This window comes from Labrus bergylta, chromosome 10 (genome assembly GCF_963930695.1).
Source record: "Labrus bergylta chromosome 10, fLabBer1.1, whole genome shotgun sequence".
NCBI lineage: Eukaryota > Metazoa > Chordata > Actinopteri > Labriformes > Labridae > Labrus > Labrus bergylta.
The window spans coordinates 27,001,252-27,015,734 of record NC_089204.1 but is presented as its reverse complement, the minus strand read 5'-3'; the positions used below and the strand labels follow the sequence as shown (position 1 = coordinate 27,015,734).

Here is a 14,483-nt window from a genome sequence, read left to right as displayed (position 1 = left end):
AGGAGGCGAGCCGACACAGCTATATTACACCATTATATATATATATATATATAAAAAGCAGTAAATCAGAGAGGCTGAAACACAAAATGGAAAATAATCTCTACATCCTTTTTTTAATGATCTCCAAAGAGTCCAAGGAAATATTATCAATAAAGCAAAACAAGTCGAGCATGCTACTGGTGAGAATGAAAAAGAAAACTATAATGTGCTCCGTGCTGTCTGTAGGTGCCATCAAGGGGGTGAGAAGTATTAATTAAAGTGCCACTAAGCAGCAGCTGAGTCCAACAGAGCACTTAATGGTTAAAATAAGTTGACATTTAAGGGGAGGGTGGAAGGAAAATTATATGACTGCTGGCATCTGGCTTTATCTATTTTAGTGATTAGTCATCGGAGGCATTGTATTTCTTGTCAGAGTTGACACGCAGGAAGGAAAAAAAAAAACTTTATTTAGCAAAGTGCTGTCCTGCGGGTAATATCATGAAGTAACGTGACTAATCTCCTTCAGTCAAAGACATACAAAAATGAATCTGTCATTTGCATGGATTTGTGAGATTTCACATGAGAAAACACAACAGTCACTATAGGAGCGTCCTGGTCACCTGTTTTCTGAGGCTGATCCTTACATTCAGCCTTTCATTCATTGTGAACACACTGCATTAGGTCAGATAAGGTAAAGTAAGTGACCTTGAATGCTGTTTGTACCACTGATTAGAGAAAATAGGGGCAGCAGTCTTGATAAATATGGAACATGTTGGAACACAGTTTGAAGTTGCAGCTGTGGTGGTCTGTACTAAAGGCTTTCACACTTAAATATAACAGAAATCAAGTATATCCTCTGAAAATAACTCTGTGAGTCATGATTGTCTACAATGGGTGTCACACCCGAGTCCCACTGTCTGTGATGTTTTCAGAGTTTTCAGAGTCCTATCTTCACTTTGTTTACATCGCCCGGACGGCCGGCTGACTCCTCCCCTCGAGTATAAAAGTTGTTTAATTGAGGGACTAGAGAAAAGAAGAATAACATACTGTACTCACTGCTTAACTGTGTTTCTAGATCACGCTCATTTCAGGTAAATTTACATGCAGTGTGAAGATACCAGCATAATAAAGATCGCTAGCATTAGCATGCTAACACAACAATGCAGCGCGAGTTGTTTTGGTTTCATGCTGGTGCTCAAGGGCGACATCTGCTGGATCAAAATATAAAGCATATAAAGCCTTTAAGGAGACTTGTGAATAGGCAGCAGCTCAGTCTGCAGGGACTTTGGTTTGGAACCAAAGGCTTGCCACTTCAAGTCTGGACATTGGGTCTGGTAGCGTCGGGACAAAGAGTATTTGTGTTTAATATTCTGTTCTGACAGGTGATTGCTGCCAAATTAAGAGCTTTTGCTGTGGCTGCTCCAAATCTGTGGAACAGTCTACCTGTTAATATAAAAACTGGTCAGTCCATCGAAAACTTCAAATCTTTGCTTAAAAACTCACCTCTTCGCTCTGGCTTTTAATTCAATTTGATTTTTTATTGATTATCCTATTTATTCTGTTTTTATTGTGTTTTATTCCATATTTGTTGTTTTTACATTGTGTTCTTTACGCTTGTACAGCACTTTGGTCAATCAAGGTTGTTTTAAATGTGCTATAGAAATAAAGATGAATTGATTGATTGAAGACAGACATATGCAGGATTAATGCATATCAAGGGAGTCATCCTCTAAACTATGTATGGAGGGTTTTTAAACATTTTTTTAAAGATTTATTTTTGGGCTTTTCTGCCTTTATTGGAGAGATAGGACAGTGGATAGAGTTGGAAATCAGGGAGAGAGAGTAGGGAATGACATGCGGGAAAGAAGCCACAGGCTGGATTTGAAGCTGGGCCGCCCGCTTGGAGGACCAAAGCCTCCATGGGACGCACGCTCTAACCACTACACCACCAGCGCCCCGTACTGAGGTTTTTAAGATCAGCAGGAAGCAACTTTTTAGTGACAGAAATAAACTTCAACTAAAATCTTAGAGATTATTTTTAAGGGAGGTGTAAGAAATAAACGGTCGTGTGAGAGAAAACTGTCACATAGCAACAACACCTCCAAATGTATGTAGCTTGCAGGATGTTTGATATCTGCGGAGGATTTCAATGTTTATCTCCTGATACGGTAATCTCTGGAATTAACACTCAGTATTGACATTGCACTGGTTTGATATTTCAAGATTTAATTTTCTTCATAGAAAGGCTTAAACAGACATGATGCCAGTGGTGAATGAGTGAGTCTGGATTTATTGTGAGATCTTCTGCACATGGTTTGTCTCCCTCTAATCCTGACGGAGGCACTCAGGGGGGCTTTGACTATCCTGTTGAACTTAAAGCAGCCTCGTAATGAAAGTACCCTTTCAATGAACCCATGTGGATCAATCTTGAATGCTAACCAAGACATCTTCTTTACATGTTTTTTCTTCGTGAAAAGCTGCAGAAAGCATTCACTGTAAAGCGAAAGTACCTTAAGTAGGGCACCCATGTCTCCAACAAGTGGCAGCGCCGTCTGTCAAAGAGAGAAAAAATTAAATCTTTGAAAAAGAAGGTCGTCATTTCAAAGCTAACAAATATCTGATGCATTGCTTATGTTCTGCTGTGGTTTGTTTGCCGAAAATGCCTTTTGTAAAATGCCACACACATCAATTTAGGAGACCATCTTAAATGCCTTTAAGGAACGTGACTTCATACAAACCATCTCTTAAAAACATTTTCTGTTTCAGCGCTTCATTTTCAGTTTTTGTCTGCAACGCTTGAGGAAACAGTTTAATAACTTTGTCGCCGCGAGTCAGGAATGCTCGCATCTCCGAAATGTTGTTGTTCTCCGGGTTGAGAAAGAAAACATTATGAGTTGCAGCCCACATAGTTTTTTTTTCAAATTTAAAATGGACAATAAACGAGTTTCCTCGGTCTTTACAACACATGATGAAAAATAGGTTAAAATTTGTGAGGCTTTGACGCAGCAGCAGCAGACGTTTGTGACTCACACTACTTCTTTTTATTTGAAACAAATAAAACGACCAGGAACACACAAACACATGTGCGAACAACAGGGTGCTGCCAATTTGTCAAAATCTGCAACATTTTCAGGAAAGAGAAGTTGGTTTGAGCACAGCAGGACATGGCTGCTAATTATCCCCAAATTGGAAATAGCACTTTGAATCGTGATGCTTTTACAGGTGCAGTGATGCGTTTGTTACAGAAATGAAAACGCTAGATTCTCCTACTTACTGGTTCACCTGGGGGTCCAGCAGGACCCGGGGGACCTGGTCTACCGGGGGAGCCCTTTAATTGAGACAAAGAAAAAGAGTTAACAATCCTCCTGGCTGTGATATCTGTAGAGACGCCCGGGTGGTGACTCTGCTCTCACATCCCTCCCAGCTGGAGGGGGATTTTGTGTCCAGGAGCTGTGCTGTATGATTCTTGTTCATCTGCAGTGGGTGGCTGACATTCTTTTATGCTCCCAGCTTTATATTTATCTGCAGATGTATGAGGGAGTGAATAAGGTCTGATCTCACTCACCTCTCTTCCTGTAGCTCCAGGAGGGCCAGATAAACCTGGGGGTCCGCGTGGGCCCTGAAAAACATCCAAATTTTTACAATCCTGCTATAAAATAACCACTCTGAACAAATCTGCAACATGTTATTTGTGTCTAATAATTAAAGGGAAGCATCAATGAGCTGCAAATCAGTAAAAACATAAATTTGACAGTTATGTTTGCGTGTCATGGAATAAGAGCATATTTCCACAAACCTCCCTTCCTGGCATTCCTGAAGGTCCCATGGGGCCCTAAGAACACATCACACATCTAGTTAACACCATCTGCCCCCTAGCACCCGGGATCCAATAAAGGAATTGTGTTAGACACCTTTTGCTCTATCGATTCTCTGTCTGCAACAATCCTGCATTTCAAATAAAATGAACGCAGGCCCACTAGCGAGTCACAATCAAAATCTGTGAGGTTCAAAGTGGCGTTGCAGAGAATGTTTGATGAAGGAAGAACGCAATACACTCGCAACCCGCAGTAATGACCAGAGTTTCCATGTGAGAGGGTATTTAATGAACACTGATATTGAAATTCAAAGAGGATGCCTTCCTCTCATTGCCTAAAGACGAGAATGCTGAAGGTGTGATGGTGTGAACCGAATAATGAACGTTAGGATCCATATGGCGCCGTACTCACCATCAGGCCGGCGATCCCCTCCCCGGGTTCACCTTTTTCACCGTGGTCTCCCGGCAGACCTGGGACGCCCCTCTCACCCTGACATCAAAATGAAAAAAGAGAGAGAGCGGTTGGTGGGATTTCACTGATACTGAATCCAGAAGTCATGGAGAGCAGCCGCACCGCTTGATCATTAATATTCACTCCATGCCGGATCTCACTCTCCCTTTATGTTCTTCTTTAGTCGCTTCAAGGGGAAGAAACACAACTCTGATCAAGGCCAGCAGCGCGCACATGTTCATTATCTATTTCATTTGATGCATGTGTTGGGACGCCTAGCTGGGTAATCCGTGCATTGTTTCCTTTAACTGCCTTCACTTTAAACATCGTATAAAACCTTGAACTCTCCTCTATCGCTTACATGCTGCATGTTAAAAACATTAGCTTAGAAGGAATTAATAACTGTTTACAAATGTCCAACATGAACCAAATCTGTGTGATCGTTGAAGAGAAAACTAGACAAACTCACCAAAGGGAGGCCTTCAAAAAGTATTAATATGTTATAATATCCACTTTAATTAAGTCACAAATAAAGAAATCCAGTTTAAAATTAAATTAGATTTGGTCTGAGTTAAGAAAGTCATCTGCATAGAAAGGATTGCAATAACATTAGCTAATATAGACAATGAACTTGGTTCATTCTACGTGATATAGATCTTTCAGATAGCCTAAACATTGTAGTAAATCTACTATAATCTGAAGAGAACCCCTCTATTTCTTTGAGTCCTGCTTTATTTTAAGGATATTTTTCAAACTGGTTATTTTGTATAAATATCAATGAGATAATAATTACAGGTTGTAAAGAGAAGTTAAAATAGTTAGTAGGGTCCTCCACCTCCACAGTGCTTCTTACCTTGGGACCCCGAGACCCTCTGCTTAGAGACAACCCATCACCCTAAAAGAACAACAGGAAGTAGATATCACGTTCAATACTGGAAACAACATTTTTAAGGTTTCTGGGTACAACAGCAAAGTGATAACACCATAGCAGAGAGAAAAACCTTGACTGGAATCGGGGGCCGCTGTAAGCATTATTTACAGTACAGTTCAGATGAGACATTGATTTCTGTGCTCAGCGTGTATTAGTGGGTTACAAGTCCTACATTGCACTATTTAAATTAGTTGTGCCGAGGCTGGATTTGAACCAACACAGCATTTCTTCAGTTTCGGGGAGATACGTAATAATTCACTCCGAAATTAAACTGAGAAAAGTTTGAGAAGCACAAAACCTTTTGAGACAAACAATGTGATCCTCCATTGTTTTTCTGTTCAAAGTAAAAAAGGACCGGTTTCATTAGACGTTGAGCACAGTCTGGTACTCTACAAAAACAACACTTTTACATCAGGTCCTGACAGTAGCGGGGTGATTGCTATGCAAATACCACAAGTCAAAAGAAACAAAGAGTAAATTTCTAATTATTCATTTAAAAGCAAAATCAATAAAGCGCCTTGAGAAGGCGGACTCATTAAAGAATCCTAGAAGACGTGCACTGAGTTCTGTTTAGTGATTTTTTTCCTTTTCTTTGTCAACCATAACAAAGACTTTAAAACGGTGAGAGTGCTTTTTTTCGCTCCAGTTCTACCAGACAGAAAGGATGTTCATAAAGACTCAGGATCTGTTGACCTCAAGGTCGCTGAGCTGCTGTAAACATCTCCACTCAACACTTAAACGCACATACATGAATAGCCCTCTTATTCAATCCTACTGCGACTTTTCAGAGTGCTAGAGTACATTAAGGGGGTTTAAATACTTCTGCCTGGATGCAATCTTTCCCCCATTACTCTGCTCAACTGAACACAGTATAGCCGTCGCTTGACGAGTAGCTCTGCTGTCAGGCTTAATGTTCAGTTCAGCACTCACACACACAAACAAACATGATCGCTTAAAGCCGTGGAGCACTTGCCGTTGATTGAGAAGTGCGAGCGCCGTCAACCAGGACTGAGGCCTCGGCTGCACATGTGCTGCCTTTGTCTTTCGGTGGAGCTGTAATGAACATTCCTATATGCAAAGCCACGCACATAAAAGAGAGTGCTTCGACAGCTATACGCTTTAAAAAAAAAGGGAGGATAGGTGATTACCCAGGCTGAGGTTATCCAATGGTGGATGACTTAATGGCCATAATGCCATGCTATAGCTTCACAGCTGGAGGAGCTAGTTTCTTTTAACTCATCTGCAGTTGCTCCAGCTGTTTCTCCACGATGTGCTTTGTTGACTCGTCTTGAATTTTCTCCTGCGTTTCCTTCTGTTTAACAATGGCAGTTCTGTCGTTTTTAACTACGGTAAAATACTGTAAATTGCAGTTCTTTCATTATCAGCATTTATACCACATATGAAAGCTAGCCTTTTTTTTTCTTGCCTTTTTCCCTTTATTGATTGGACATTTTTGGGAGGAGAGAGTGGGGTAGAAATACATCAAAGGGCTAAAGTAGGGAGTCAAACATGTGGCTAATGTCTCTGTATATGTAACGTTTGATCTACGGGCCACTCAGCTGCATTTACATATATATGAATAATGTGCATTGTCTCCCTAGTTTCTTCTTTTGCAACCTGGGACTCCAGGGCTGATCCCAGCAAGGTCAGATGAAAGTGACCGGCTTATCTTGATAAGGTACCCACCATGTATCCACCTGCTGGCTCTCCTGGCTCCCCCTTAGGACCTGCAGGTCCCTGTAGTCCCATCACTCCACCAGAGTCCCCCTGCAGACGGACAGAAAGACCATTTTTAGACATGTTCTTTCCGACACAGTGTCAGACTGGCTCAATGCACAGGATGTTCTGTTTTACAGACAGGGGAGAGTCTGGATTATAAAGCAGAGGCACACACCGCTTACGAGGATCATTGCACATCAATGGAGGGAAACATTAACATTGTTTGTAGAGGACACAGTTTTAAGCTTCTGAGCGAAAACCGACCTGAGTAAGAGGACATGTTTACTGATGAGCTAACGTATCTGAGTATCATTTCCATGACGTTTTTATCACAGCAGCACATGCAGCAACAGAACAGCAGCTTTCAGTAGCAGTTCCCGCTTTCTTTGGTCTTTGACGTAACATCCAGTGTTTCCACGGCAACGATAAACATGTCATGTCTGTCATGACCGCCACAACAGACACATCCCGCAACTTTAAGATTAAGTGTAAAAATGTGATATATTGTACGTTTAACGCTGCAGAAACCAAACTATGATAGCAAAATATTTCTTCCCTTTTTTAGTCGTTATATATTGTGCTTTAAAGGCTTTATATGCGATTTTTTGATCCAGCACATGTTGCCCTTGAGCACCAGCATGAAACCAAAACAACTCACGCTGTATTGTTGTGTTAGCATGCTGATGCTAGCGATCTTTATTATGCTGGTATCTTCACACTGCATGTAAATTTACCTGAAATGAGCGTGATCTAGAAACACAGTTAAGCAGTGAGTACAGTATGTTATTCTTCTTTTCTCTAGTCCCTCAATTAAACAACTTTTATACACGAGGGGAGGAGTCAGCCGGCCGTCCCGGCGATGTAAACAAAGTGAAGATAGGACTCTGAAAACTCTGAAAGCATCACAGACAGTGGGACTCGGGTGTTACACCCATTGTAGACAGTCATGACTCACAGAGTTATTTTCAGAGGATATACTTGATTTATATTACATTTAATTGTGTGAAAAATCGCATATAAAGCCTTTAAAGAAATTACCAGGTGCCTCCATAAGTTTTGATTTGTTGTTTTAACAAGTCAAAATGACTTCATATGTGAGCAAGCCTCTGTGATGATGCTAGGCTAAAGCAAGGCCTCCTGCTCACAGTCTTCATGCTAAGCTAAGCTCGTTGTCTCCAGGCTCCAGCTTCGTATTTAGCTCACTGACATTATTTGTTCTTCTTTATATATATTTATTCACAGACAAGCACATGAATGTAACCACGACGGCCTCTTGCGTCAGACTGGCAGCGATGACAAAGGAGGATTGAATGTGAATTGATGTAGGAGGTTTGAGCACTTTAGATTTTATGTCTCTGCCCCGGAGTGTATCAGAGAGACTCCGGAGGGCGAGGGGGGAGAGACTTGAGCACTGCTTCGTTTATTCTGACAAGTGACAAACCCCCATCAAATATGCATGTCAACTGCACACTTTGCTGCTTTTCAGCACAGCATTTGGAACAAGTCCTGCTGCAAGAGAAAAATGTGAGTACATATACAACGGAGCAGTCGGAGGCATCAAAGGCAAGAACACAAAGATGCAGCGTGATTGGGGATGGCATGCAGGGCGAGCGTTCTGAAAGGCGTCTTCACGAGTTGTCCAGCATGTTCAACCTGTGATAAAACATCAGAGCGTCACATCTTTTCTTTTGAGGCGAGAAGTTGAATTGAAGTTTTACCTACCTTTTCTCCTCTCAGGCCATCTCTCCCGGGCAACCCCGTCTCCCCCGGCGAGCCCTGTAAATAGTGGTAAAAAGAGACACATCTATCACCGGGCCTTCATCTCCTAAAAACACATTTATCTCCTCCTCCTCACTGCTTCAGCGGGCCGCCGTGTTCCAACATAATTTCCCTTAGCCAGGATTTATGAAATGCCTCTTTTCCCTCCCTGCTTTTGAGTAAAGACAGATGCTCATTACCGAAGCAGGTGTGGAGAACAGATTGGGCCTCTGCCTCCATTCCTGGCATAAAGCGCTTAGATTTGCCTCTTTCCTCTAATTAATTCTTAAATTTGATTACTGATCGTCTGTGTAAAAAAATTCTGGACTTGTCTTCCCGCTTGCTCTCTATCTCTGCCTGTTGACGTTTTTCTGTTTATCTCTCTCCATAAATCTGGCAGACTGAGTAAGAGAGTAGAGGAGATGGCAAGGTGATCGAAAAGGCAAGTAGAGGCTTGACACCAAGAGCCAGTGTCTAGTGCCCACATACTTACTGGCTCTCCTGGGAGTCCTGGGAGTCCAGGCAGGCCTTGCTTCCCCTGGCAAAACACAGAGCACAACAATCCTGTGGATTATTCTCTCCTTTTATTTTGTGACAGAACTCTCTGGGCTTTCATATTTTATAGCCCAGCCAGCCACACTGTAAACACAGACGTTTCTAGAGGATTTCAAACAGCGGTCTTGTGTCGACGCTGACCCTGCTGCCTTTTAAATAAAACACAAAAATCACAACAGAGATCTCTGTGATGATGTCATCGCGTCTGTGCAGCTCTAAGTCTGCACACACACACGTATGTGACCTGCTTATTGTTTTCTAGATAGCATGTAAATATATGTGCACCTTTCGTTTTGACTCATTACTGTCTTTGTAAACATGGATGAAAAAAAGAGAGGTCCACATATCACCATGGAAACTGAGCTTATGTTATAATAACGGCATTGAAAAGAAGTACTGGCTGCTTTCTTATAAATCTGAATGCATTAAACTAAGCAGCAACATTTTATTATGTTTTCATGAATGGAGAATCTGCAAAAGAAACCTCTGGATAGATCATAAGAATGATTTAGTTGAACTCATTCAGCCTTTTCATGCATTTAACATTGTAAACTTTACAGTGTTTGCAGCAGCAGGCAGCTGCCCGGAGAAAAAGCACAGCACCCAGCGTACTCAGGCCTCAGCCTTTTTTCTTTTAATCTTTCTAGAAAAGCACTATATAAGCAACGGAGCAGAGTCGATCATACAGCGGCCGTTGTCGACAAAACGTTTCATACAAGAGCTCCCGTGCACACAGCCCCGCGCTTCACTGCTTCACTGCTTCACATGTGGCCTAAGACAAATAAAACATCACACTCTTCAAAGTTTGATGTTCTTTCCCTTTTTTTAGTTCGATAAACAACTTGAACTTGGGCAGCCTCGGTCTCACTGTTGTTGTTTTCTCAGTGTGTGTCAGACGTGTCAGTTTTCGATCTAAAGTAAGTAACAAAGCAGACATGAGATAAACAATGCTAGACTCACCTCTGGACCCAGATCTCCCTTCAGACCTGGCGGGCCCGTGCTTCCCTGTTACATCCGTGTGAGAAAGAAGAAAAGGAGGAGGGAGCGGGGAAAATGCAAGAAAATAAACATCAGATTTTTTACTTCTCACAATAACTCTAACACACAAACAACCGAGCGAAAACCTGAAGTAAATATTTGATGTTTCAAATATTTCACAACTGACTCAAAGAGAATGAATCTGTCAGAAATGTCAGGTCGTCCGACTACAGCTTCAAAACACCAAAATAGGAAAACAAACTACCGTCAAAGAAAGAAACTCCCTGTGTAAAATATCTTTAATAATCAATATGTAGCTCCTTACAGCTCGATCCTGTTGTGCACTAAGTCTTTAACAAGTTACCTTTAAGCCTTGCGGTCCTTGAGCTCCTCTCTCGCCCTGCAGAAGGTAAAGGTGATAGAGATTCATTGCTTCTCAAGGCGTACATACAGAGAATATTCAGGTAACCCATTTTCTTACTCTGACTGGATAAAGGTTTAAGAAAATCCTCAAGGACCTTCAAGAAGTGAAGCTTGTACACCGTGTGAAGGTTAAGAACATGGGAGTATTTCCTTTGCAAAGTTTGTTTCTTAAGAGTTAAATCAAAGAGTGAAACTTCTTCAAACTAAATCCCCTCGGAGATATCATGCAGAACATTTCTTGCTCTATACCTCTTCCTCTCGTTGTGGTCGTGTGCTGAGTATTTTGGCCGTAATGCACAAATCTTCTTTCATTTGCGTGATTCCTATTTCTATTCATGTCATCTCTTTTCTCCTTTTGATTCAGATGTGTTTGATGTCTCGTCAATAGCAGCCTCGGTGGCCTTTGAAAAAAAAAAGCTGCCTGCCTCAAGTAGATACATCTGTTGTTCTGAGGTCCAAACAATAATTGGACTCTGATGTATTCTGTCCTCCTCCTCTGTGGAGCACACAGAGGACACTGGACTCTGATCAGCAGGTGATCCTCTGTTGTTTTTTTTAAGTGGCCAATGTCACTGCTGTTTGGGTTGATGTTTCAATATGAAATTGAGACTTTGTTTTTTTTACCCCGTGGTCTCAAACGGATGCAGGGTTTGAAAGCTAAACCTGAGGAGTTTCTTAAAGTTAATCAATCATTTTAAAAGAGTTAGGTTGTGTCTGAAATAACACACTCACTCATTTCCTACTAACTGCATAGGTCAGAATAAAACAGACACGACTCGGTCTCTTTAATCTTTCATATTTAAGACTAGTAATGCTTAGTTAAATCCTGGTTGTATATATTCACATTCTTAGTTTTGATATTTTTAGTGCTTATTTACTTTGTATTTAATATTACATTATGTTTAAATTTGCTAATATTGTGTTTTTTGCTCATATTGTGTGTTGGATAACCTGCTGCTGTAACGACACAATTTCCCAGTTTGGGATCAATAAAGTAATTCTATTCTATTCTATTCTCGACTCGCTCTCTCTCTCTCTCCGGGTACTCACAATGACGTCATTGCTGTCGCACATCTTAAAGGTGAGGCTTAACGCAGGCGGGGGATCAATTAACACATAAAATAACTGTGATATTCAGTTCAACCATCCATACATGTACCATTTTATATACATGTGTTTTGTGTTCACTTCCTGTTTTATTTTGTAATCCAGTGCTAACATATCTAGTCTTACTTCCTACCATTGTTCTGTTTCCCGCCTTTTGTCCCAACACACCTGTGTCTCATCTGCAATTAGATAACTGCATACTAATGGTCGGGTTAGTATGCGATATGCAGTTTGTATTGTTTGAGTATGTAGAAGGTACTACGTTAGTATGTGGTTTCAGACAAAACCTCTGATTCTCTGTCGGCCCGTGGTTACCACAGAGCAGCTTCCCGGTGATCTCTCTTGTCCAATCAGATAACTTGGTGGCAGCTACCTGTTGTTCGACTGTCTTGAATAAGACATAATATAAGGGGAAATAGTTACCTGATCTCCCTTTTCTCCACTTCGGATCCCCTCTTTCATTTCATCCTCAAACTCAAGATAAATCAGACCACTTCAATATCTGACTAAAGTGTACCTGGGGTACAGTTTGAAGAGGAGCCACAGAAGAAAAATACTTAAACATTTGTTATAATTAAGAAAAGCTGCTTACAGTTCCAGAGAGTCTCAATCCGTGAGCTGTCATCACCTAAAAGTGATAAAAACAAAAGAGACACAGTGTTCCCTGTTATCAGTCTCCACTGATCTCACAATTACTGCTAGAAAAAAACATCACAATCAAAAGTCTTCTGAGCCGCTGATTTGTTTTTTAAAGGCAGTAAAGAATTTAAAAGCATTGATTCAAAAATATTTGAACCCAACAAGCACCTGGTTTCAGAAAGGGAATAAATCTCTATTTATATAGTGTCAGTATTTTTTTTTATATCTACAATAAAGTTCATAGACTTGTGGACACTGTGCAGCAAAACCTTGAACGACAGTATTAAAAAAAAAATAGGAGGGAAAAGGTCAAGACCAAGGAGCTAACATGGACTTCCTCTAAAAGGGAGAAAGGTTGTTTAAGGATTTTATTCAGTTGATATCTTACAGATTGCTCCTTTAATATGATGACTGTTTACACCTGCTTTTATTGTCCATCTAACATCCAGAAAGAAATCATTTGCATTCTAGTAAATACTTCAACCTGAAAGTGAGGTGATCTGGCACAACTACAACCCGACTTCCCTGACGCCCAGACACCACCATCAGACTGTGTCGTCCCCACAACCACCGCCGTCCTCATTCATGCACGGCCTGCTCCGACCTCCACCTCGGCGGCGAGGGAGTGTGGACAACAGGAACGAGAGGAATACAAAGGAGAAATTCACCCTGCTTCTGCATCTTATCCCAGCCCCCCTGTATTCCATTTTTCTTTAACAATGAGTAAGGTCTTTAACCTGCTCTTTTGTGGTGTGTTTGTGACTCCTGCTGTTCCTGGAGCCACCCCCTAGTGGACACTCGACGAACTGCAGCATTTTGCACTTCCCAATTTTGCTTAATTTTCAAGACTGCTTGATGCAAACCAAGAGTTATTGTGATTTCAAATTTTACAGTATGAAAAAATGTGACCTGAAGCTCCATCCTTTGCAGCAGTTGTTAAAGTAACCTTCACTGAGGTATTGCATCTTCTTCTGTCCCTGTTCATTTTCTCTTCACAACATCTCCGTGACATCAACAAGACTAGATTTCCTCAAGAGTGGTGAAATACTGCAAAGAGCCTCTAAGCCAACATAACTTGAAAAAACAGATCGAGTTTAATAGATGATAAAAGTCGCTTTTAAAGCAAAACTGGAACCATTAAAAAAAAAAAAAAAACAGGAACGCCTCAGAGCTAAAATAAAAAAAAGACTGTTTTGCCACTTTAAAGGCAGTGAGGAAAGTGATGGCCGTGCATGCCTGTGAGCCGACCGCTCCTCCCCTTCACTAATAAACAGAGGCACAAGAAGGTTTATGAAGAGAGGGTAATGATCTGAGCCCTCGCTTCTGCTGTGTAAGGGAAATCAATGCTTAACTGCCAAAATTATCTGCCACAGGAAAGCATAGAGCACAGACAGAGACTGGTGCTAAATATTCAAACAGCCTCATTTATCAAATGACTAATGTGTCTCCCTCTGCTTTGTGCTGTATAGTATACATCGCCTATACACTCTCCACACAACAATGAACACAACTGGGTGTTTTAGCTCTGACACGATGTTTCTTTATGTCTGGAATTTAGGAAAATACACAAATTATTTAAAATAAAGTACAGTGGGTCATGCATCATCTTCTTGGGTTTTAGGCAGAATGTGCAACAGTAAAACAGCAGACATCAAGTATATCTCTGAGTCCTGACTGTCTACAATGAGTGAGAAGCCTGAGTCCCGCCGGCTGTGTTGTTGTCAGAGCCGTGTTTACATGGACGGGACGACCTTGTGTATAACTCTGTTTTAGTCGAGGCCTAGAGAAAAGAAGAATAACATCCTCACTGCTTATTTGGATGTCACATTAAGTGTCAACTGATGTGCAATATGAAGTTATGAGTTAACTAAGGTGTGCTAACATTAGCATGCTAACACAACAATGCAGGCCACAGGTGATTGCAGCTCGAGCAAAGGACAATTCTGTTTGGGCCTTATGGTGCTTAATTATGGTGCGTTTTAATTCATAACTCCTTCTTGTGAACGCGAGTGGAGAGGGGGTTGGAGGTGTGTCGCTGGAGGAGAGCGGAGGCTTCAGAATAGCGGAGGTGTCACCAATCAGCAGTTTGTTTTGGTTTCATGCTGGTGCTCAAGGGCGACATCTACTGG

At 41.3% G+C, this 14,483-nt stretch overlaps 1 protein-coding gene across 8 annotated transcripts in view; it reads right to left on the bottom strand.

Annotated features, from left to right (window-relative positions):
- LOC109983217 (collagen alpha-1(XIX) chain) overlaps window positions 1-14,483 on the bottom strand; it is a 134,092-nt gene that overhangs the window by 26,249 nt on the left and 93,360 nt on the right. For 7 of the 8 annotated variants that reach the window (XM_065959366.1, XM_065959368.1, XM_065959367.1 and 4 more), the window contains 13 exons: window positions 12,308-12,343; window positions 12,139-12,183; window positions 10,550-10,585; window positions 10,168-10,212; window positions 9,146-9,190; window positions 8,617-8,670; window positions 6,862-6,942; window positions 5,098-5,139; window positions 4,206-4,283; window positions 3,776-3,811; window positions 3,545-3,598; window positions 3,254-3,307; window positions 2,490-2,531 (listed from right to left, as the gene is read on the bottom strand). In XM_065959366.1, the coding sequence (XP_065815438.1) occupies window positions 2,490-2,531; window positions 3,254-3,307; window positions 3,545-3,598; window positions 3,776-3,811; window positions 4,206-4,283; window positions 5,098-5,139; window positions 6,862-6,942; window positions 8,617-8,670; window positions 9,146-9,190; window positions 10,168-10,212; window positions 10,550-10,585; window positions 12,139-12,183; window positions 12,308-12,343 (648 nt within the window). The remainder of the gene's footprint in view (window positions 1-2,489; window positions 2,532-3,253; window positions 3,308-3,544; window positions 3,599-3,775; window positions 3,812-4,205; window positions 4,284-5,097; window positions 5,140-6,861; window positions 6,943-8,616; window positions 8,671-9,145; window positions 9,191-10,167; window positions 10,213-10,549; window positions 10,586-12,138; window positions 12,184-12,307; window positions 12,344-14,483) is intronic. The other variant, XM_029277128.2, reaches the window with a different exon arrangement.